We start from the raw sequence: 26,054 nt of genomic DNA on the forward strand, positions 1-26,054 counted from the left end.
TGCACACACAAACACATACACACACACATACACACAAACACACACACACACACACACCGACACATACGCAGACACACACACACACACACATACACACACACATACACACAAACACATAGCCACACACAGACACACAGACACACACACACACACACACACACACACACACACACGCAAACACACACACACGGAAACACACACACACACACACACACACACACACACACACACACACGGACACAAACAGACACACTAAAAAAAACACACACACACGCAAACACACACACACACACACACACACGTACACACACACAGACACACACATACACACACACACACACCAAAACACACATGCATGCACACACGCACACACATATATGCAGACACGCACACACACACACTTTTCCAATCCTTACAATTTCCCCTTTTTCAAAAAGTCTGTCTCTGAATAGCTGCAGCCAGAGTGATAGAGAAAGACAGAGTGGCGACACTTTGGCCATTGGACTCCGTTGAACACTTTTTGCCGCCTACTTCCGGGGTATGCAGTCTTGCATAGTTCCAAACAATCCATTCACGGTGTCGGACATCATTCATTTTCATTGCTGGCCGTGGAGTAACTTCTGAGGTAAGTTGATTAAATAGCTACCTCTTTTGAATTGTCAACTGTCTATATTTTATCAGAGGCCCTTTATGATGCATACACTGATATTTATTTGTATGTGTGCACAGCGTAATTATATATATTTTTATCTTGGTAGCCGACCGATTGCCTGCTAGTTTGTTAGCTAGTTTGTTAGCTTGACTTCGCCAGCTGTGAAGGTATCGCTACACCAACAATTACGAAGTTCAGTAGTGAATCTCTGACAACTTTTATTTAGTTACGTTATTGATGTTGAATTACTAGGATCATTAAAGTTGATTAAGGACGGATTTTATTTAGGTTTTATCTGCTGAACCTGACGGTGTTAGCTAGTCAGCTGAGTACTGTGTGTCTAGAAATAAGGTTGCGTTTGTTTAATTATACCCTTGAAAGGGCTGTTGGATTACATGTATGAATACAAATTATTCCACACAAAAAATATCAGTAAGTGACAGATGACAATGACATAAGTTTAAATATGAAAAAGTATTAAGGCAACACCACTCCAAATGTAAAACTGGCATTTACAAATATGCAATAACAATCAAACAAGTACATGGGTATGTGTTTTTATTAGGGCTGTCAATCGATTAAAAAAAATTATCTAATTAATTACAGACTCTGTGGTTAATTAATCGAAATTAAACGTATACATAATTAACGGTGCCTGAACCGATACTTTTTAAGAAAGTAAAAAAAGAAAAGAAAACAAAGGGTACTAAACAACAGTTGGTGACATTAAAGAACGGCTTGTTTATTGCTAAGGCCATGTGGTCAAAATTAAATGATTTAATAATAATGTATAACAATAACAATAACTTATTTCACTAGTAAATTGCTGTTGAACGACAAAAACAACCACCAAGGACATTTACAATAACTCAAATGCACCACGAAGCTGTAGTTTACCAGTTTCATTGAACACACCGTCTGTGTTGTTTTTCCGACGGCAGCTCGGCAGCTGCAGATTGTTACATGTGTACATGTGTTGAGTCACAGTCCTCTACAGTAAAACAGTCAAACTTCACACCGTTCAGAGTTAGCTGTCAGCATTGGAACCGTGTTTAATCCAGCTACTAGCTAGCGGTAGGCTAACGTTAGCTGCTGTCGAGTATAGTGTTAACTAGCTAGCGGTAGGCTAACGTTAGCGGCTGTCGAGTATAGTGTTAACTAGCTAGCGGTAGGCTAACGTTATCTGCTGTCGAGTATAGTGTTAACTAGCTAGCGGTAGGCTAACGTTATCTGCTGTCGAGTATAGTGTTAACTAGCTAGCGGTAGGCTAACGTTAGCTGCTGTTGAGTATAGTGTTAACTAGCTAGCGGTAGGCTAACGTTAGCTGCTGTCGAGTATAGTGTTAACTAGCATCACGTGCAGCGGTGTTTGTGTTGCCTGTATCGTCTGTTTCAGAGCACCAGAGAGAAGAGCAGACATATCAGTTGCTCCAGATTTCGGTAGCCAGGGTTGGCAGGAAGAAGATTTTTACAGTAAATGTTCCAATTAATGATCCAGGCAGCACATTCTCGTCTCCCTCCTTCATTTTACAGTCCAATGGTGGCTAGAACGGCTCCGGGTCAAACCTCAATATGGAATGGATTAATCTGCGTTATTTTTTTTAACGTTATTTTGACAGCCCTAGTTTTTATTTATATTTACCATTCATTATAGCAATCGCTGCTGTCAGTCCCATAGTAGAACATGACAGCGCTGCGTGTGTTTGGAACTATACAGGCTTACATGAACCACGTGACCACCCCACTAGCGAGATCAACGAGTGTCGCAACTCTTACTATCTCTATGGCTCTGGCTGCAGTGTGCCACAGGTGACATGGAAAGAAAGGCTTTGTTAGAGCTGAAGGGACCCCAGTCAACTGTACAGATGGTAGCGTAGTGGATATAGTGTATGCCTTTGGTGTGCGAGACCCTGGGTTCAAATCCCACTGTCGTACATCTCTCAATGTGTCACTGACCAAGATGTTATTTCCCTTTCTCAACTATTCTCACTATTTAGTTTAGTTAAAAGCCCTTCTAGGGACAGGTGTTGCGAATTAGCCACGGCTATAAACACTGTGATACAGGCATCGGATTGTTCTTTATGTAATAATCTATGTTTTGTTTTTTTGTATCTGTCCCTATTCAAATAAACAACAAATAAATAAATTTCAACTTATTCTTACGGATTTAAGCTATTCAACCAGTTTAGCTTTAGCGATTCATGTTTTATTTTGGCTCTCTCTTTTTCCTCTCCTCTCTTTCTCTTTCTCTCCTCTCTTCTCTCCTTCTCTCTGTTCTCTCTTTCCTTTTGTTCCCCCATTCTTTTCACCTAATATATTTCACATCTCATATCAGCTAAATTGACGCTTTTTCGTTCTATGCAGTGTATGTCTGATAATAATAATAATAATAATAATAATAATAATAATAATAATAATATAATACAAAGTATTTCTTCTTTCAGCTGTTTTAGGTAATTCATTTCAACTTTCATCTTTGACAGTATTACAGTTCAGCTTCAAGCTTTTCTAACAATGTATTTTAGCTCTTCACTTGGGTAATGCAGTTTAGCTTCCAACTTTAACAATTTTCCTGATTTTTTAGCAGTGTAGTGCATTTGAGCTTTAAGATTTTTCGTACTATTTGTTTCATATTTCTGCATTTGTGAGTGATTATCAGTTAGAAAATATACTCAGACCTCACAATGTTCTACGTCTATTGTCATTATTCAACTTTTAAAGCCAACAGTTCAGTTTAGCATAAGCTTTTAACTTTTTAATGAAATTCATACGTATTAAAGCGATTTCCACTTTTTCAAATATTCTCACTACTTCAACTTCTTCTTACTGATTTAAGCTATTCAACCAGTTTAGCTTTAGCAATTCAGCTATTCAGCATTCCCACGCATTTTCTGCAGGAAATGCATTTTCTAGTTTCTCCTTAATGTTGCTTTACTATGGGAGTCAAATGCTTTTTACACTCACACGCACAAAACGCACACTAACATGTGGCTCTTACCTTCTGCATTGCTGCACACAGAACATCGTTTCCTTTGTGGAAGGGCACTTGAACTGAGCCCAGAAACTTCAGCCGGTATCTCTCCATCCATTCACTGCTTTTCACTCCATAGGAAAGACAGAAAACATGGAATATGATCCCAGAAAAAAATAATAAAAGGCAACAAACAACACAGAACACAGAAGAGTCGCAGTAATTTATTTAAGCAATAAAATCCAGGTGAGATTTTTGTACCTTTTTTGTTGCCCTTGTCCTGTGGATCAGGCAACCCGTTCTCACTCCGAACTCGTAAAATACGGATGTTTGGACAGTGGCTGTCAGCGTCTGAAGCGACGAAAAAGCGCCCTTCAGCGTGTTTGTAGAACGTACTGGGGAGAGCAGCAGCTACACAGGGTTTAGCGAGTACTATGTAAGGGGGAAATTCCGCATAGGGAGGTTGGTTTGTGTCCTGCGTGTGTCTTTAACTGTGCCGTTATTCCCGCGTGTCACGGAAACGTATGCCCACCCACGAGCTTTTCCTTAACCTAACTGCGTGAAAAGGGATGCCAACAGTCCCAACCAAGCGCGTTAAGTTAAAGCACGTTATATGACGCTACGCGTTTAGTTAAAGCGCTAAAGTAGACTTTTAGCGTCAATAACAACGACAAAGGAACCTGACCAAGCGTTCGTATTTTATGAGATGGGAGTGAGAATGTGTTGGATCAGGAGGTAGAGCGGTCGTCTACCAATCAATTCCTGGCCTAAGCAGTCTACGTGTCAAAGTGTCCTTGGGCAAGATACTGAACCCCAAATTGCTCCCATTAACTGTTTCATCTGTGTTTAAATGTGTGTTAATGTTTCTGATCTGATGAGCAGGTGGCACATTGTATGGCAGCCTTGGCCACCAGTGTGTGAATGGGTTGAATGGTGCCTGCAGTGTGTACAGTGCTTTGAGTGGTCGCTGAGACTAGAATAGTGCTATATAATAGCAGTCCATTTACCATAGAGAGACTAAATAAGTAGTTTTCTCTGGTCTTGGAGGTTGATACTAGGGTTGTTGGTCAGTACCGATGACTCAGTACTTGACCAGTTGTTTCTTTTTTTCTTTGGTCTCTGTGGTGGTGGGTTTCTGCACACCCTTAACTGTGCCTTGAAACCTTAATCTGGACATAATTCTAACATTAAGCCTAAAACCAAGTCTTAACCCTCAACCAGACCTTTGATGAAGTGCAGGGCAGAACACTGTTCACCTAATACAATTCTGTGCATAGTTCAGTCAATGTTTCAAGGCATTGTTATGAAGACATTCACAGTCAGACTTCTATAATTGATAGTCATGGCAGTGTCAGTACCTTTGTAGCTCTCCGTGTCCTTGTTCACCTCTATAGCGTAATAAGCGGGGAAGATCCCACGGGCACCAGTTCGCATGTTGTAGCCCTCGTACCAGTAATCCTCTGACTGGACCTCCACCAGCAACGGATCATCCACCTCCAGCTCCAACTCATCGTCATGACGAGGGACAAACCTGCCAAGACAGATGTACTTATGCACAGGATCTGAGGGGCCTCACAGTGCCTGGACCTTTGGTTCATATTCAACTTCAACTTGTGCAAAATGCTGCTGCTCGTTTTTTAACAAATACCTCCAGACATGCACACATAACCCCCGTTCTCTACACTCTCCATTGGCTCCCAGTGTGTTTTTAAGATTTTAATGTTTGTTTTCAGGGGCTTAAATGGCCTGGCCCCGGTGTATTGGTCTGAGATTTTAACCCTTCGTGAGCATACCAGGTCATTACAGCCATACAATCAACTTATTTTAGAAGTCCCAAGGTCAAGGTACAAACTGTGGGTTGCTGCCCTGAGACTTGGGAGTTTCCCCCTGACATCCGCACTATACCAGACGTAGCTCTGAATCTTATTTATTTAGATTGGTTTTTATTACATAGTAGCACTGTGACATTTTTCCTTTCTTCCTCCTGCTTTTATGTAACCTTTTCTGATTTAACTTTTATTCTTGGTCTTGATGTCTGCTCGTTGCTGTAAAGCGCTAAATAAATAAATGTTGATTGATTTTAAAGGAATACTACTGGTTGCCTCGTCATGGAGGACGCAACTGTAGTGAGCTATGATTCACAAAGTTACAATAGATTTAGCTGACGCTTTTATCCAAAGCGACTTACAGCTGCTACATATGTCAGAGGTCGCACACCTCTGGAGCAACTAGGGGTTAAGTGCCGCTTGATGTATCTAGTATTAGTTTTGTTTTTAGCACAGTTAGCTGCAACTACACAGGTTGCTTATATGCTCACAAACGATAAATGACATTTCTGAATACAAGCGGACTGCTATCTCCTTCAAGCCTACATAATGTTAATTATGAAAACATTAGTTTAATACTCAGAACATACTGTAGGTTTTCAGTGTTATCTTTTCATAGACAATAAACATTGTTTTTAGGTTGCTCAATATGGATACCTGAATTTCATAAGGCATAAGGCTTTCATAGAACTAACAGAAATTCAACTTTTAATACTTTAGCTAATGTTAAAACGTAAAACAATAATTTAACCTAGCTAACTATGATGTTGGCTTGTCAGATGTGATGCTAATGGCTATAGAGTCACTATGAAAATATAGAATATTATACACATACAAACTAGAAACTCACTAAATTAAAGGAACGCTGTAACAAGCCCCCTGTTTTCGGTTCTGATCTGTCATGAACAGAGATGCTGCTAGTCACATGACTGCATTGCTGTTTTATTATACATTTATCAGCCTGAGGTCTTCAACAGCAGCTGTAACTCCACGCTGCCAACTGGAGTGTGACTGTTACAGGGCAAACATGAAGAATTGGAGCGTTCTCTGGTCCAACTACAAACAAAGCGTGTTTAAAGGCAACTACAACCTTGGCTCCTGCTACAACCCACTCTCCCTGCATAATTAAAAAATGAGAACCCATACCATGTAAATCCACTAAACTCTTTTATTGCCAGAAACTTGGTAAAAACCTATTCCTAAATTTCTATTTATGATTTATCGCTAATAACACATTGAAATAAAACGTTTCTTAGCCACACTTTCACATTAATTGTCAGTGAAGCATTTATCCCTGGTAGTTAAAAATCAGTGCTGTGTGCAACATCATAGGTCATGCTAAGAAAAACAGCCTTTTCAAATGGTTTGTGTAACCAACAACAAGAATCATAGCTGTGCACACAAGAATATAAAGTGGCTTACAGTGATTTTTAGTTGAATTGACAAAGACAAAAATTGTTGCTTGCAAGGTAAAGACTTTTAAATGGTAACCAAAATTGAATGGCTGTTGAATTAATTGCTGATGTCTGGAGGCGTGCCAAGAAGTCTGACAAGGAAAGAAATATGAGCATAATAAAAAATGATATATAATAAGAATGATGGCTAACCCTTCATATGTTTTCAGTCAAGGTGCAACATTTAGTATGGATGTGGGGAGGATGATGTTGATGTTAGCGATGGTGATGATGATGCAGTTCTTCCTCACCTGTAGACGGCTCTGTGGCTCTGATCCCTCTCCTCTCCATTTATGAGACAAGAGTATAGGCCAAAGGACTCGGCACCTTGAAAACACAGAGGAGAAGCAAAAAGAGATAAGTGGAAAATAAACGGTTACAAAATAAATAATGCAATAATACAGCGTGCAGTGCCAGCTTCTGTATTCGGCTGGCAAAAAGATGATTGTCATTGAGGTCCATCATATACAAACACAAACAGAAAACACAATTAGGGCACATTGTGTTTACTTTAAAGCACACATGCATTTTTTAGGACCTATAAATCACACTTTAATTAGCCATGAAACAGATGAGCATTGTGTATTTCTACCTACATTCCCCCCAGACATCTGTTACCCCCTCCTGCTCTGCTCAGATAAACTGCGTTGGTGTGTCTAATGAGTCTGTGAAACACATGGAAGGCATCCCACAGGACAGCGGGGACTATTAGAGGAAATGACCACACATACATTATAGACTGTCTATAATCTCCCACCTGCCCACTACTGCTGGCTGCTTTACACACACATACACAGTGATGTGGGTCAACGTATGAGCCAAAGTAAGAGTCAGCCTAATGAAGGTAAATCCTACAATCCTCTCCCTCCTCCTTCCCAGATACAGTCTAAGAAAGCAGCAAAAAAAGAAAACTGACAGAAGCTGTTGCTTTAAAGTGCCCATATTATGAAAAAATAATTTTTTCTGGGATTTGGGGTGTTCTTTTGTGTCTCTGGTGCTTCCACACACATACAAACTTTGAAAAAAATCCACCCATGGTGTTTAGAGTGAGATACGGTTTCTGAATGTGTCCTGCCTTCAATCTCTGGGTGAGCTGTTCAAAATCGGCACGGCTTGTGACGTCACAAGCCGAAACGAGCAGGCTAACCGCAACCATTAGCTCGTAGCGTTAGCGTTAGGCATGCTAACGCTAGCATGCTACCTCGTATTCAATAGCAAAGCACTGCTACAACACACACAAGTTCAACCTTAATCTACAAAAGAACTACTTCCATGTGCGCCCTCATTTAGAAGTCTCCCAGCTAATCCTGCCTTGTAACTGACTGAAGTTGTAGAAACAGCCTTTCTTTTACTGTCTATGGAGCTAGCTAGCTGACATGATCTACATCTGAGCTACTGGGCATGTGCAAGTGCAATCAAAGATAGTACAGAAGAAGAAGAAAAGAGGTCTCACTCTGTAGCTAAAACAGAGACCAGGTGAAAAGAGGAGCTGCAGCAGTGAGAGAGAGCACTGCAGTACAACAAAAATATGGTGTTTTTTGAAAATTAAACCATGTAAACCTATTCTGGTACAACCTTAAAATACAATTATGAACCTGAAAATGAGCATAATATGGCTGCTTTAAGGACATCTCCTCATCTCTGCTCAAGGCTACACTAGCCGCTACTAGCATACATTAGTGGTGTGCGATACTGCAAAATTTGATATCAATCCGATACCAAGTAAATACAGGGCCAGTATCGCCGGTACCAAAACGATACCGATACTTTTTAATAATTAAGGTGGATGCATCATCAAATTGCTAAATCTAAATTAATTCTCATGACCTTTAAGTGGTTTTCTGACTTTTCCTTTGGATTATTAATAAGTTAAAACCCAGGACAGAATTTTCACATGGTTGTATAAATGTGTTGTGTTAACACTGTATCATACAGCTATTTTACAAATTATACAGCTTGCCGTTGTTTCATTTTGGCCTGAAAATATCGCCACACAGCGCTCCTCTTCCTCTCTGCCATTGTTCTGCTCTGTCTCTGTCCTGCTTGTGTGTGTGTGCTGCTGGCCGCTGCCGGGCCTGGCTGCTTGCTTGTTTGCCTGGCGCCGCCGAGTCACGTGACGTTACAACATCAAATCACAAGAGGGGGAGGAGGAGCAACGTCTGCCTGCTCTGCGCTGAGGACAGGAGCGACACAGACAGCCAGGTCGCCTCTTTGATGAATCCACAGCAGTGCATACTGGAGAGAAACTGAAACTACAGTATCAATTTCATTACACTGGTATTCATCAATATCAATACCATCGTTAGTATCGATATTATCGATATTTGGATTGATCCGCACACCACTAGCATGCATGCATCAATTCCGATAGGAGCACAATGTAAAATTGGTGGAGTACTCTTTTATATAATACAGCTTGCAGAGTCCTGTTCCAAAAGCCTTGTGTATCAAGCACTGGGGGCAGCGAACACACCTTAAAGGGCAACTTCCGTTTTTTTCAACCTGGACCCTATTTTCCTATGTTTTGTGTCTAAGTGACTTACCTTCACAAAAGTGCTCGTTTTTCCACTGACAGACTCAGATTAATATTCTGAGTGTCTGACAACATTATGGAAAGGATTTCTAAGGAGGTCGACCTTTCTGTTAAAGAGTAAGATCCTTTTGTTAAACATAAAAACATCCGCAAAATTGCCTTCACTAAACCCACCAGACTCCATGTAAATAAACAGTAATTTTAGCATCGTAAAATACACTTCATTCAAAGGTCGACAGAAACAAAATAAAACTATGAAAAGCCGTTTTGGGTCGTCTTTCCACTTTTCCAACCATCACAACTCTAGTTTTGGTTGAAATAAACACATAGTTTACCGATTTACATGTGACAATATATTGGCTCTATACGCGCTAAAGGTATTGTTTTTTTAAATGGAGTCTGGTGGGTTTAGCGCCTTCAGAGCTGTTTCTAGTTAAACAGAAAGGTCTTAAAGAGGTTTTAAAGGTCTATCTCTGTAGGGATCCTTTCCATAATGTTGTCAAACACTAAGAATATTAATCTAAGCCTGTCAGCGGCAAAAACAGCCACTTTATGAAGGTAAATACAAGCTGGACAATTGTCCTATTAACTTACATTGTAGCTTGTTTCGCCGCTGCCAACTGCAGCGATCTCGCTTAATACTGGACCAATGTCAAAGTTGTTTCCATCAGTCACTTAGACACAGAAACATAGGAAAATAGGGTTGAAAAAAACGGTAGTGACCCTTTAAGCTGCTACTCTTGAGGATTCATAGGATCATGTTTTAATACATTAGAAGACAGTCAACAATGTTCTCCAACAAATGGGGTCTAAACATCTTCAGGAATACAACTTGAAGCAGTCAAAATACACATGATGATGACAACATATTTAGCAGATTCAGCTGAATGACAATACAGAAAAATATAATTTATTAAGCCACTCACGACCTGTGTCATTGCTTTCTTTTCCTCAGTCCTTCCAAACACCCTCTCCAGAACTAACTTGTTTTTGAATGTGTGATTGGTCTGGACAACAGAGGGGAAGAGAGAGGCAAATCCATGAAACGGAAAGCTGCTTTTGGCTCTGTGTCCCTCCACCCAGCATGGCATCTAAATGTCCAGCTGGGTTTCTGGCCTGAATGTGCTCCTGTCAGAATGCTGATAACGATATCATCAGAGCAGCAAAAGCTGCAGCCTTCATCTACAACACTTATAAGCTGTGATGGGTATTGTGGCTTAATTTATTATAACTTCCATGTAAATCACATCACACTGGTATGATAAAACAACAGTTTCAAATATTATTCATCAGCCAGTTTCAGATGTTATTCTACAAGATAAAGTTAAATCTAACAGGCAGACAGTCACAATATCGAGAGTTACAGGTCATGTGGATGATGAGTTGTGTTGTACGGGAATATTCCAGCTCCTGAAAATCTCTGTGGCTTTGCTTCATCAGCCACATCGCTTTAAGCCTTTCCCACCACGCTGCCAATTCGGCCAGACAGCATTCACTGCTGTGTTACTCTATGTTTAAAGGGAGTTACACAAAATAACAGCGTATGTGCTTCCAGGTTGTCTCACACACAATTATGGGGGGAATAGAATGCCTTGTATGAAGAAATTTACATATTCTCAAAATGTAAAATCAAGTCTCTCAGACAAAGAGAGTGAAATGTTACTGTGAGCTATCTTGCAAATGAATGAAGAAGAAAATACCGATGTTAAAAAAAGCTGTGACGTCACCTAGTTGTGAGGCTACCCCATATGCAAACAAGCGTCTTAGTTTGCATGTCTTTGCATACTGTATGTCTTTCTATTTACAGACCGAAAACCAAACCCAAACAATTCCCATTCTCACCACTTACACTTTTGATTATTCTCTGGACCCTGCACACAAACTCACAAACTTATTAAGTCTCATAATTATGACCAAATGGCAAAAATCATTATCAACAAAATAATCATTTGTTCAGAAAATAAACATGAATGTTAAATTATTATGTAATATTAACCTTTTTTACATGGTGTTGTTTATGACGTGCTTGGCTGGGCAATATGGCTGACTGTTATGGCTATCATGACATATGTCACATGCAGTTAATGTATGCAAGATGGTTTATAAAATACTCAAATTGCTAATATTTAAATATTATTGAAAGAAAAATATGGCAATCATGGCATTGACTTACTGGAAGAGCGAGAGCGCCCATTCATGAAGACGTTGAGGAACTTCTTGGAGAAGTGCAGGTCGACCTCTGGAGTGGAGTCTTCAGACAGACAAGCCGTGGCCTCTCTCCTCACTCCTCCTATCTGAATGCCGTCCTCATCGTCCTCATCTTCCTCCTCGTACTCCTCCCCTATGGCAGACTCGTAGGGAGAAGAGACGCAGTTGTCATAGATGGTGGCTGAGTCGCTGTCGTCACTGTAGCCTTGGTAACATTGCCGGAGGCTGACCAGTTCTAGCTGAGCGTGCTCATCCACCACTAGTGTGTATTTTACCGAGTCATAAGAAAGGCCGCTGGCCTCCGAGCTCATGGAAGTCCTTGGTGGGACTCTCTTGCCACCGCCCTCCCTCTTTACTCCATCCTTTCCTCCCCCATTTTCTCCCCCTTTCCCCAAACTTTCATCCATTATTATCCTGTCCACATCCTCATCTTCCCCGCAGTAGCTTTCATCTGTGGCGTCAACGTACTCCACAGATGATCCGGGTCTCAGCATGACCCCGGCCCCGGTTCCTGCCCCCTTCAGGCTGAGGTCCAGCGTGAGGGAGGAGCGGGCTGAGTGAGCCATGCTGGGTGGTGTGATGATGGACTCTACACAGGAAGTATATGAAGGTGGGAGGACATATACCTCGTCCTCCTCATAGATAGAGGGGTTTGTCCGGTCTGGGAGGGGCTGGTATGGAGGTGGGCCCTCTGTGTCGGAGCTGATGGACATGCGGCCCTGCTCAGTCTGCTGCGAGAGGAAAGGCCGGTCCTGCACGTTGGGAGGGTCTAGAGGGTCGGCAGAACGCTGCACAGGAGTTAGATAAATCTCCTCTGTGGGTTCTATATGAACGTCTGTGTGGTAGCGGATCCTCTCCCGGTGGTGCCCACCTCCATCCGCCTTCCTTGCTGGGTTTAGAGGAGCTGGTGTATAGTTCTGTGGTGGGGGTGGCGCGGGCGGCTTCTCCTGAAGCTTGGAGCGAGTCGCAGCTGTTGCAGAGTGTCCAGAGGTGTGGCTGTGTCTGCAGGGGGCGTCAGTGGAAGTCCCACGGTCTTTGGTCTGTGCTCCCCCGCCCTGCACCTTGTCCTCGTCGCTCAGACAGCTGTGTTCACGTGGAGGGGTGAGTTTACCTGGAGGAGAAGCAGACACAAACAATAACACGCACAAACACAAACGCAAACACACAAGTAAGCACAAAGGCCAAACACACGCACAGAGTAAATATACATGATGCAGAAATGCAGACATGACCGGCAGAGAATCATGAAGCCAGACATGGCAACAAATACACAGACAGATAAAGCAAAGCACAAACAGGAAGAGAGAAAAGTAGAAATGGTTAGGTAACCGTTGTCAGGATTACGCAGCTAAATCCCTATTACTCATCAAATTCATAGTGGAGCCAGGAGATGGCGGTTGATGTGTTAAATCATAATCCATCGCCAGGAAATCCAGGCATGATATTTTTACTGTGGAAGCACTTACAGCTGAACACAGAGAGCAAATGACAGGTGAGTTCTGTGTGTGTTGCAGAAGTGAGCAGGGAGGCCAATTCAGGACAACACGGAGACATTTCAGTCTCGTCTCTCCTGGAAAGGAATGAAGTTCTAAATTTTTTTGAACTTGCTACTTAGCATTGCACCATCATAGACGTTATTGGATGCAAATTTACTCTATCGCAATTAACCCTCTTATCATATTAAAAAAAAAAAAAAAAAAAAAATCCTCCTTGTGGCTTGAGCTGCACCTGCATCGAATCACTTTGCAATTAAAATTTTGTGAAATTTTCTCAGATGACTCCTTAACACAAACAATCTTAACTTTAAATGAGTCTTCTGTGCTTGTGAGGCCATGTGATGTAATTTGCTTGTTTGCATATGAATGGCACCCATTCATTAACAAATCTGCAGGTTTTCACAGTAAGTCTGAGAATTCTTAGTGTGGGTAAAAATAACAGATTTTGCGACTGTGTAAATGAGGACAAACATAAACTGTCCGAGTATGGTGAAGTATTGTTTGTCCCATCTAATTTTTTTTTCTCTATTTTGGATTTTGAAATGCCCATGCTGTAAAATGCATATGCCATTAAGTTGACCAGGATACATATATTGCGCTTTGGATAATTTAAGTAATCTGTGATGTGTGGCACATTGCCATGTCCAAGGATATCCATATATATATAATATAAATGCTTTCTCGTTGAATTGTGGAGATCTTTATTGTTTGTAATTTAAAAAACAAACCTTCCCACCTCAATGTTTCTTCATGTTTCAGTTTGATGCTAGCAAACCATTAAACGTACAATATGTAACTTTCTGCCACTAGAGGTCTCTCAACCAAAACAATGGATGGTAAACACAGATGTTTGATGACGTTGGGAAGTTGCGTGGAATTATGGGAGTTTTTATTGCTAAACACTATCGTCGATTAGAATGCATCTGTTCACGGACGAGTTTACCCATTCAAGTTTATTCACGTTACGTTTAGTAACGTTTATTCATGTCATGCAAATAAAATAGCTGCAGTTTCCCCAACATAATTACGTTTTTCTTGATTCAATCTGTATTGGTAGCTAGCTGACCAGTTAGCTAGTGAGCCAGCAAGCTAACATTAGTGGCTAACGTTAGCAGGTTTTAGCTGCAGGCTAATGATTAGCCTAGGGTGACCAGACGTCCTGGTTTGACTGGGACAGTCCCGATTTTGAATTGTGTGTCCCGCGTCCCAACAAAAGCCTTTCGGGACGCTAAAATGTCCAGGTTTACACCAACCATTATGACATTGTCCTGGTTGTCAGCGATTATATAACCGACGTGGTCTTATTATAGCCCGATCATTAACTAAACCCATGTAGAAAGACTAATAAAGCGTCCAGCGTATGATTTTAACAATGTGTGTGTGTGTGTGTGTCAGTCAAGCGGTCTACATAATCTGTGCAGCCAGCGTTACAATGTATATTTGTAAACATTGTTGCAATGCCGCTTCTTATCTGTCTCGTTTTAACCGGTCCCTCCAGGTCCGCTGGAAAGCCAGCGGACGAGCGCTGGGTGGAAATGGGGACATTCTAAAATGTGAAAAAGCTTAAATTGTTGTTTAGGTACATAAACCACGTTAAGCTTTTTCCTAGAAACGCTTAATGTCAGATAACGTCCATTAATTTGACTTTGAGTTAGATTTTTTGACAGTTTTCAGTGGTTATGAGGAGCAATATGAGAGAGAAATTTGGTGATCACTGATCGTTGTTTAGGTACATTAAACTATGTTAAGCTTTTTCACATTAGGACTTAAATAAAGCCCATGAGAACCGTGGAGAGTCAACCCACAGCCGCTCCGCTGCCCTGCTGAAAATGTGAAGCAGACACTCGTCACACGGGCCAATTTTGCTGACACCTGTGTGCAATTTCACAGTAGGCTTTCAGCCAACAAATTGATTCTTGAGCAAATTCACTCCTCTAACAAATCTACGGAATGAATGTTTCCAGTAGGGAAGCTATCTGCTCTATCAAATGAGATTACATTTGTGTGTGTGTGTTGTTGGTTAGAATAACACTGGTAACACTTTACGGTAAGGTTACATGAATTATCATGAATTCATGCATGAATTCATGCATGAATTCATGCATGAATTAATTGATGTAGGCTGTGTATTATTATGCATTATGTAATTAATGATTTATGTGTTACTGCATTCCTTAATATCCCATGAATCATCAGGAATTGACATGTTCATAGTCTGTCATTCGTGACCTCATACATGAACAACACAACTAAAGTATTAGGTATGTGGGCACATCATTATGAATTATGATTTATTAAGCATGATCATGATTATTTTTCTGCAAAAAAAATGTGGTCATCACTGCGCAAATTCTGATTTGAACACAACTTGTGCATAATGATGTAGCCACCTTACCTAATGCTTTAGTTGATGTGTTGTTCATGCATGAGGTCATGAATGAGAGGCTATGAACTCATGTCAATTCCTGATGATTCATAAGATACAAAGGAATGAAGTAATGCACAAATCATGAATTAATTCATGCATGAATTCATAATTAATGTACCCTTACCGTAAAGTCTTAACATAACTTTAGTTCAAGCCTGTGGCAGCAGTTCCAAATAATTCGTTTAGTGCCATGCAATGAAAAATACCTTTTCACGTTTTTGACAAGTTCAGTGGGTGCATTTTCCAAAAGAATGCTTTAATTCTGAAAAATAAAGTTGGTCCCACACGAAACTCACTCAGTGTCTTTTAATAGCCTATTATTTCTTAGATATGTAGGCTACATACCAAGACAATTCATAAATATTAATTGAGATACCCCATTATGTTGTGAGCATTAGGCCTATGTGTGCTATTGGCAAAATGGTGTGTAATCAGTCTGTGTCTATCTGACATGGGCTGGCACATGTTCACGTTAAAAAGCGTGTGCGTGCATGAGCACTACGGTCACACGCAAAGTGTCCCGGTTTTAGTTCCGGGAAATCTGGTCACCCTAGATTAGCCAGCAGCTAAAACCACACTATCACAGTGTATTTCACATGCCAATGTCACCTTTTGGATTTTACCGGGCGGACGGGGTTTGTTGTAACGCTAGCTAGCTACTCAACGAGGCTGAGAGACGGGTGTGGGTGGGGATTGCAGGGGGACTCTCCAGGACGGCGAGCATGTTCGATTGCTGTTGTTAGCAGCATGAGAGCATCTCAGCTTCCAGATCTCCCCCTTTACTTTTCTATAATCTTAACTATTCGTTTTGTTGCTTAACCCACCTTTTGTCGGGTTAATTTAACTAGCTACTAGGGGGGAGAAATTTGGCAGGGAGGAGATTTACTGTACAAACACCGGTAGCTAACATTATGGATGGCCGATGTTGTGACTAGGATGCCTGGGTCTGATATTCTCTGTTTCCCGATGCTTCATTAAACTGCCGTTAGCATCGCAAGCACCCGGCACCGGCTGGGGCTAACGGTAACTAGCTATTGCTACATGTCCCGGCTGTGTTGTCAGCTATCATCCCGAATGAAGTCTCTTAGTACCGGGGGAGTGAGGCAGGCAGAGCGGGGTGTGCTAGCTGGCTAAATTAGCATTAGATTAATCGTCTATCTATACAGCTAACGTTAACGTTACTAGTGAACTTATTCGTGGGTTAGCGCAGTGCTGCTTTTATCCATGGTCAAAATAATAATATTACTAATAACTTTATGAGCGTGATGAACAATGTTGTAACCCTATAATGTTATCCACCAAGCATTAGCTAGCATTAACCCTAGTTATTTGTCAACCAGCACATACATTGTAGTAACATTAAGCTGGATTAATATTGATATGTATCAATAAATAAGGTTTCTGCTGTATTACTGTGTTGCAAAGTGGCACATAATTAATCACAAAATGATGCCTTTTGGCAGAAAAAGCAGTGTTTTGACGGAAGTTACAAGTAACGTTTTGGATCTGCGCCGCAGACGGTCGACTCGGTGTGTCTGTGCGCGTTGTTTTGTTGTTTTGTGTTTTAACTTTGTTTTTTGCGATGGTACCCGGATCTCTTTCTCCAGAGAAGAGCTCTTGAACATCAGGGGAACAACGCCAGAGGATTTATTTCCTACTTTTCTTCTCCCTTCACTGAAAATTTTGGACATTCTAGTCAAAGGTGCGCTCACCTTTGCTCACGCAGCGAAACGTCGGAGGAGAGGGAAACGGGCCGGTGCGCTGGTGCGTCTCTGCCAGCGAGTTTGGCAATAAAGCTTTTCTGATTCTGATTCTGATTCTAACTAGATGGTGAAAGGTTATATGACGCCACTGACAGGCGACTAAATGAAACGTGACGTGTCTGAAAATAAAATAACAGATTTCTCTTCTAGCCTTCTAGTTGAAGTTCTGAGTCGGAGATATCAAATGGCAACAACGCCCCCATCGCTGGCAGTTGCATCTAAATACAATCCTAAATTAACTCTATATTTAATTTAAATAATCAAAAATGAGCTGCACACTGTTTTTATTCTGTTTTCTTTTGAGAGGGAGACAAACATTACAGCTAATTTCGGTTTAGCATGACTTAATTTTAATTAATTTGGTGTTAACACAAGGCTAGCAATGGGGTGAACATCTCATCTCAGAATAATGCATGAATGCTTCTATTCTGTATTCTGCCAACATGGGTTGAATAACGCATGAAAGACTGTTGATTTACCCAGAAAGGTGATTTAGCCAGATCTTTTTCTCTATTTTTTTAAATGATTGAGGTAACAAGTCATATACTTTTTCCATCAGTAGTGAGTTGTTGGCAGGGAGTTTGGTTAGTCTCGCCTCACATGGTGCTCTGAAAAGAGCTGTAGCAATGAGCAATGACAGCTCCCCAGCTAAAATAAGCCCAGAGCTGGCTAACACACCAGACAAAGTATATAGCATTAGCTCACTTAGTTTAGCATAGCTAATCCAAGCCTTAACCACACAACCTGTCAGACTCAATGCAAATCACAAACGCGTACAGCTGCTTTGTTAGTAGCCTAAGGAAAAATATGATCAGAGACAGCATTCTGGTCTGCATATCCCAGTTACCATCAACTAAACAAGGAAATTCAGAGGGTTAAACTAAAATATGAGCTTCATGGTGTGAAGATCTGGTGGGAAAGAAAAGATCACCTGTTTTAAGAGGCGAGGACGAGCCTGAAACCTTCTCCTGCCAACTGTATTTCTTCCCAAAGGAGTTGTTGTTTAATGTGTCCTGTGGAAATGCAGAAAAAGAGGAATAGAAGAAAAAGGAAATGGTGAGAAAGAAAAACCAATGGAGAGTACAGAGAGGATGAGAAGGGAAGAGAGTGAGAGGTTTAGTAACTGAGTTCTGGATCCAGAAACTCAATGTGCACAACTTTTTGTCTCTCTCTCTCTCACTCACTCACACACACACACACACACACACACACACACACACACACACACACACACACACACACACACACACACACACACACACACCTCTTTTATTCTGTTGAATGGGCAGGGATTCTTTTGTCTGTGCTCTGAGCATTTAAAGGGAACCAGACCTTTTACCAGAGCTACTGGGAACACACACACACACACACACACACACACACACACACACAGTGGGAGCCTCTTTAAGCTGTTTTGGGGGAGTTGTTGATAGATGGACGAGAGCCTTTTCTAGAAACCATGATACTTCTCAAATGTATGTTTCTATCTTTCAAATTCTAGAGTCAGGTCCGCCAATTCTTTCTTTCTTTTTGTTTGCCTCAGAACTGTTTCATCTCCTTCATACTCATATTTATAAACATATAAAGAAAGAAAATTGCATTTTTTACCTAGAAAAAGACAATGGCTGTAAAGTAAAATGAATGACGAGTGGAATAATTGAATGTTATTTAAAGAGCACCAATTGAAAATCTGGTTTTTGCTGGCCTTCACTGGTTTAACTTCTCACCTTGCTGCGTGATGTAAAAGTTTACAGCAGGGAGTGTTTAGTACGCACTGACTTCCCTGTTGAGTGCGGTTACAAGTGCAACAGACGTGCAATAGACTTGATCCTTTCAACCTGAAAGGGCAGTGGAATACTACTTTTACTAATACTTTTATACATGTATACTATCTTAAATTGCTTTGAGTTACCAAAACATTATTGTCACATATTCTCACATTAGGACAAACAGACAACACTGGTAAAAGAGCAAACATCTAAAAACAAAAAACAAAAAACAATTGAAAAGGGCCTATAACTGATATTTTTATAATAATTCATCAAATAAAAATATGAAAACATGTTTTTCAGTATAAACAAAGCACCAAACAGACAGTGACTTATTGGTAAAACTAGTTCAGGATGGGAATATCTTTCTCAGGAGTTGGTAGAGACCAAAAACAAGAGCTTAAAGAGAGTGCATGTTAAATTCATCAGGTAGACACAGACATGACTCTAAATGAATGCTAATATTGCTCTGTCAATGCTGGATGTGTAAAAAAGTGACTGTTTAGATAAGATTACAAATCTTACAAATCTACATTTTGTAACTCAGTGATACAGGCCTACCAGAAGAGTACTGAGGTTTGATACCCAGCTCCAGATAAGAGACAGAGATGGTAAAGGGAGATTTTAACAGATGGAAGAGGAACTGGAAACTCCTGTGATGTTGATGTGTCACCCAAAATTAGATCGTACCCTCCTCCTCTGTCCACCCACCACCACACATGACTCACTTCCCATCTATGTGTACCGGGTGGAGACAGAACTGTTGCTGTGGTAACGAGTGAATCAGCAGGTGGGTGACAGCAGCATTGATCTGAGAAGTAAAGGTGTGTTTAACTATAGTGATAAAAAGAGCATTGCTCAGGGCAGTGACTCAGATATGGCGTGAGTGTGTGTGATTTAATGGCTATATGGAAGTGACTCTGATAACACATGACTTAGTTTGGCTGTATGCAACACAACTTCTAAGCTGAGATGTATAGTAACAAAGTAGAACTACTTCACTACTGTACTTCAGTACTAAAAGGCTGTATCTGTACTCTACTGGAGTATTATTTTTTCCTCCTACTTCCACTTTTACTTGAATACATATTTTCGACGAGTTAATAGTTTTACTCCAATACATTGGATTAAGACGGAGGAATCCCTCCTTAGATGGATGTCTGTTCTGTTTTTCTGTCTGAAGCATTTCACTCAAGCTGCTTCAGATGAGTCCATCTGTTAAATAAACCTGCCCGTTTCTGCAAGAGCTCATTATACTATACATATGTCTTCATTTTTCTAACATTTTGTGGTTTCCTTGTTTTTTTTTTTTTTTAATACTGTGGCTGAGCTTCTTTTTAGTTACTCCTTAGAGAAAGTTTGCATTTGTAAAACAAAACTATTCTTACCAACTAGCCTAAAAAGAGTGTTTTAGTGCCTAATGATAGTTTGAGCCTTACACTTTTTGCCGATTGCTCACACACTGAAATCAAAAGTATACAGTTATCAAAACCTCACACTCGAGCAAAACATTGGTCCAGATGTGCACCATTATCAGCACAATGTCAGCCTCACACTTTTTACAAAACACTAAACACACTTGTAGACATTAGACACAGAAGGATATCATGATGTCACTTCCTTGCAATTCCAAAGCACTGACTGTCACCACACTGTAATAAGTGCTACACCGACCATGTAGGTTTAATATATTTAAAATAGTTGTGATCTAATTTATTTTATCTGTTTTATCTTAAAAAAATATCAATATACATTGCCTTTACTTACAATGTGTCAGTACATACACAACAATATATTTTAAATAAAACTATCAAAGTTTATTTGAGTAGTTATTACTATGTGATTATTGTGTACGTGAAGTGTTATAAAAGTGAGTTAACATACACAATCTATGTGAGTAGTTATGTCTGTGATTGCTGTATACACGAAAGGTTATACAAAACAAGTAGTCATCACTTTCTCTCTGATGGGTCTAAGTGTCTGTTTGATCTGGGCGGACACGTGGGCAACAGGTACCAGCAGCTTGCCTGAAAACGTTTACGGTACGTAACTTCATACCGTCGGCGCTGCAGAACACAACGGATGCTGGTTAAACGGTAAGTTAAGCAATTTTAGCCGAAATATTGCTGAATGATTGTTGAATTTGTGCTAAACCGATGATTCAGTCCTCTTCGGCAGTTAACGTTAGCTAACGTAACGGACCTGCATGCATGGCAAGCTAAGTTAGCTGCTCGGAGGTCCTGTAAGTTCGACAGTCGGGGCTGTCACCGTGTTTAACGCATCCTAACGCTAACGTTAACTGTAAACAGACACCCGAAGCGAAGAGATTCAATAAAGGCTAAGCCGAGCCGATTTAACTGAGATTCAATAAAGACAGGCTACAGATATGCTGGCTAATGTATGCCTTTGCTAACGTTTCAGCCTTGAATTTTACATAGACAGTATATAAGAGTTTTATCAACTCGTGCTCTAATGTTAGCTAGCTACATTGTATCTGCCATCTCGCTTCTTTTATTTAGCATCTAAGCAGTAACGTGGTGTGTTGCAGTAACGTTAACGTTACACGACATTAGAAGCATTAACTGTTTGATAAAACCTTCCAGACAAAAAACGCTAAGAACCATAAATCAAGCTAATTACAACAGCTAACGTTAGCTGTTAGGTAAAGATTAACACAGATGTGATTGTTGAAGTTCAAGTTTTGTTAACCATTTCCACACTGAAACGAAGCAGCTAACATTAATAACATAGTGCACAAAATGTAGCATAAAAACGGACATCATACACAAAGGAAAAAATAGAGTGAAAAAAGAGAAAAGTAGGCTACATTACATAAACAAATCAGTATACACTGTGAAAAAAAATCTCCCAATGTAAGGTATTTTGGAAGTCACACTGAATAAATAAATAAGGTTGTACCAATGAATTATAAAAACCATGATAATGTTGACGCCTATTATAGTAGGCTATGCAGAGGAACAAAGCAGAATAAAAAACGATTATCTCACAGGGAGTTTTTGGCAGCCATCATTGTGAGCAATGTAACACATGTTAATAATTAAAATATATAGATATAAGTAGAAATTATCCAGTACAGCTAAATTATATAAAAAAAAAATAAAAAATGTTAATGTCAATAATATAAATTGGCTAATTGGGGAACTCAGTGGTAGTTATAAGGAAGGATGATTTTATATAGTGTCCCAATCCTTGTGAAATTCGTAGATTGCCTTAAATACTCCTACAGGCCCACATTTCTTGGTCTTATTGAGGTCTATGATGCAGTGTATTTTTGGAGACTTGCTAAAATAAATCCACTGAATATCTTCTGTGATTAGCAATTTTTCCTTGTTGGAAACTATTAAAGTTATTATTGAAGTCATTACATTTACCACTAATGCCTGCAAAAACTCTTTTAACCATATTCTAATCTGCTCTTGTATTTAGATAGCCAAGCACTTTTGTTGCCTTCTGTTGGGATTCATCTAACTGATACAGGTAAGAGGAACTTGAGATTGGCTTAATATTTAATCAAAATGAAATGTCTATTAATTGGCCTTTAATGTACTGTATATGTGTGTTGGTGTAGGTAAAAATGAATTGGCCATGCAAAAGATGCAGTGAAGTTTTACCAACCAGAAGAGACATTTTGAAACATTATAAACTACATTATGGAACATTTGGCCATAATCATTCATTACCCTGTATATACTTGGAATGTCCATGCTCTTTCAAAACTTGGAGTAATCTGCACACGCATTTATCTCGCTGCCATGTGGAAAGTCATACACAAAGACCTGAGACTATCCTGTCTTTCACATGCCTGGTGTGTAGGACACAAGGATTTCCAACAGAGAGAGAATATTTTGCACATGTTGGCCATCACCTTAAAAGTAATGAGACAGTTACCTGTGTGTTTGAAGGATGCAATTTTCAAACCAATATTTATGGAACCTATAAAACACACACATACCGAAAGCACACACCTCATACTGGAAGTGATTTTAAAAAAACAGTTCTTTTGGAAAAGCAAATTGAAGAACCAACTTTTGAACTTTATAACACTGAAGCCACTCAGGATGACAACGTTGATGATGATAGTGGAGAAGGAACCAGCACAGATGCACTCACTCAGATGCATTCTTCGGTTAAGGACGACAGGCAGCTAATTTTTGACCATATAGCTTCTTTCCTGCTTAAATTGGAAAGTGTGCATATTGTAACAAACAGGTGTATTAATGAATTAGTAGATGAGCTGCAGTTTGTGTCATCAGCATCCATACCAATTATCAGAGACATTGTTGAATCACACTTAAAGAAGAACAATTGTGTCATTGATGACACCATTGTCACATCTTTAGTTGAGGAATTAAACAACTCAAGCCCGATAAGCAAGGCTTTTGATCTGGCTGGATCTCTGTCTTCAGCTTTCAAGAGAAGACAGTATTTCATAGAAAGATTTAATGTTGTGGAGCCAGTGGAATACATTCTCGATCCAAATGAAAAGAAGAGTTTTCAATATGTTCCAATTCTTGAATCCTTGAAACAAATTTTGAGCAACAATGATATCAGGGAAAAGTTCGTCACAGATGATGGATGCACAAGTATTCCTACACAGTACAGATCATTCCATGATGGTGCCATTTATAGAGAGAGTGATTTTTATTCTGAAGAGCGTAGAATCTCTCTATTCCTATATGTAGATGATTTTGAGGTATGTAATCCCTTAGGAACATCCCGAAAGAAACATAAGATAACCTCTGTATACTGGATATTGGCAGATGTCCCATCCTGTTTTCGGTCCACCCTCACTTCAGTGTATCTTGCACTATTGTGCAAAGCTAATGATATTAAAAGATTTGGCTATGCAGAGGTTCTCAAGCCACTGTTAGACAACATAGCTACACTGGAACAAGATGGTGTTTTCATTCCTCTGCTTGGAAAGAATGTCAAAGGGACTGTTTATTGTGTAGTTGCTGACAATCTTGGAGCACATTCAATTGCTGGCCTTGTGGAAAATTTCTCAGGACCATACATTTGCAGATTCTGTCTAGGAGAACGTTCTGATTTCCAAGAAAAGGAAGTGAGATCAGGTGCATTTCCCATCCGGACAAAGGAGGACTATTCTGTTCATGTTCAGACTGCACAGGAAAACCCTGAACTATCCCATTGCTTTGGTGTGAAAAGGCCTTGCCCTTTGACACAGAAATTGAGACATTTTCACTCTGTGGAAGGCTATCCGCCTGACATTTTGCACGACCTGTTTGAGGGAATTATTCCAATGGAATTGGCACTGTGCTTGACTGATTTCATAGCCAAAAGATATTTCAAACTTGAAGAGCTTAACAACACAATCAAATCCTTTCCCTACAAGTGGGGAGATAAGAAAGACTGTCCACAGGCCATTCCCATTACATTCTCCACTCGAAGAAGTATTGGAGGAAATGCCCATGAAAACTGGACCCTCATCAGACTGCTCCCACTAACGATAGGACACAAGATACCATTGGATGATCCAACATGGAATGTAATCATGTGTCTTAAAGAAATAGTTGAACTTGTGGTAGCTCCAACACAAACTGAAGCCAGTATGTCATATCTTGACACAAAGATTTCTGAACACAGACTCAGATTTCTACAAGTGTTTCCTCAGGTGAAGTTGATTCCCAAACACCACTTCCTAGAGCACTATCCAGCACTCATCAAAGTGTTTGGACCTCTCATTGGATTTTGGACAATGCGATTCGAGGCAAAACATCGTTATTTTAAACAGATTGTGAGGCATACAGGAAATTTCCGAAATATAACATTTTCCCTTGCAACTAAGCATCAGTTGATGATTGCACACCATTTGCATGCAACTACAACAGCTCCCACTTTAAGTACTGCCAGAGTATCACTAGTGCCTGTAGCTGTTTTGCACACAAACATACAAGAAGCAATAAGAAGAGTGTCTCCAGGTCAGACTAGTGTACATCTTTCCAACAGTGTGTCACTTTGTGGAACCACATACACAAAAGGCATGGTTTTGGCCTACGGGTCTACTGCAGGACTTCCAGACTTTGTTGAAGTTCTTCAGATTGTTGTCATCAAAGACAAGGTCTATTTTATGGCTAAAGTATTCATTTCCTGGTATGATGAGCACTTTCGAGGATATGAGCTAGAGAGTACAGAGCTTGTAGTTTTTGTGAAACACCAGGATCTCGCTGACGTATGTCCACTTTCAGACTACAAGGTTGGAGGAAAGCGTATGGTGAAGCGCCATATTTGTCTGGAATAGGTAAATGTTTGGTGTACAAGTGGTGCTTATGTACCTTTTTTATTTTCTGTCAATTATCTGAATTCTCTCCTTCAAAACCTAATACATTCCCAAACACATACAAGAAGAATCTAAGATGCTCGCTAAACAATGCATGACTGAATGCATAAATAACTAATTCCAATTAATTTTATCTTCTTTTTAAGGCTACATCATCAAAATGGATGCAGCTGTAAAGTTTCGAATCATCCTGGATCATGAAATAAAGAAACTGTGTCTTCCTGGAATACCACTCACAGTGCAAGAGTTGGAAATGGCAGTTAAGCAAGCATTTGGGATCTCAGGAGAAATAAGCCTACAGCACAAAGACCCAGAGTTCGATGACTTCTTTACATTAAGCTCAACTAATGACCTGAAAGATAAGGACACACTGAAGATAGTGTATGTACCACCACCTGCTATAGTTTTTACTGCTGTTGACTTTCCTGAGTCTTTGACAGGAGATTGCGCTGCCTCTCAATCAGTGCTAGAAGATGACTGCGTATCTCAACCATCCACATCAAATGACTCCACCTCTGCACAATCTGATGACACAGTAGAACTCAGGCCCCGTACTGCTGGAATGCACAAGCCATGGCCTACTGAGGTTCCTGTTCCTAAGTTTTCATATAACACAGAAGTAGCACTTCAAAAAGG

General features: G+C 40.2%; 1 protein-coding gene across 2 annotated transcripts in view; it reads right to left on the reverse strand.

Moving 5' to 3' along the window:
- The window catches only part of LOC116057299 (C-Jun-amino-terminal kinase-interacting protein 1-like), an 87,498-nt gene that overhangs the window by 6,911 nt on the left and 54,533 nt on the right, over positions 1 to 26,054 (reverse strand). For both annotated transcript variants that reach the window (XM_031309709.2, XM_035999144.1), the window contains exons 4-8: positions 18,262 to 18,343; positions 11,609 to 12,754; positions 7,154 to 7,229; positions 4,981 to 5,153; positions 3,650 to 3,753 (exon numbers count right to left, since the gene is read on the reverse strand). In XM_031309709.2, the coding sequence (XP_031165569.1) occupies positions 3,650 to 3,753; positions 4,981 to 5,153; positions 7,154 to 7,229; positions 11,609 to 12,754; positions 18,262 to 18,343 (1,581 nt within the window). The remainder of the gene's footprint in view (positions 1 to 3,649; positions 3,754 to 4,980; positions 5,154 to 7,153; positions 7,230 to 11,608; positions 12,755 to 18,261; positions 18,344 to 26,054) is intronic.

The sequence above is a fragment of the Sander lucioperca genome, chromosome 3 (assembly GCF_008315115.2).
Source record: "Sander lucioperca isolate FBNREF2018 chromosome 3, SLUC_FBN_1.2, whole genome shotgun sequence".
NCBI classification, from domain to species: Eukaryota; Metazoa; Chordata; class Actinopteri; order Perciformes; family Percidae; genus Sander; species Sander lucioperca.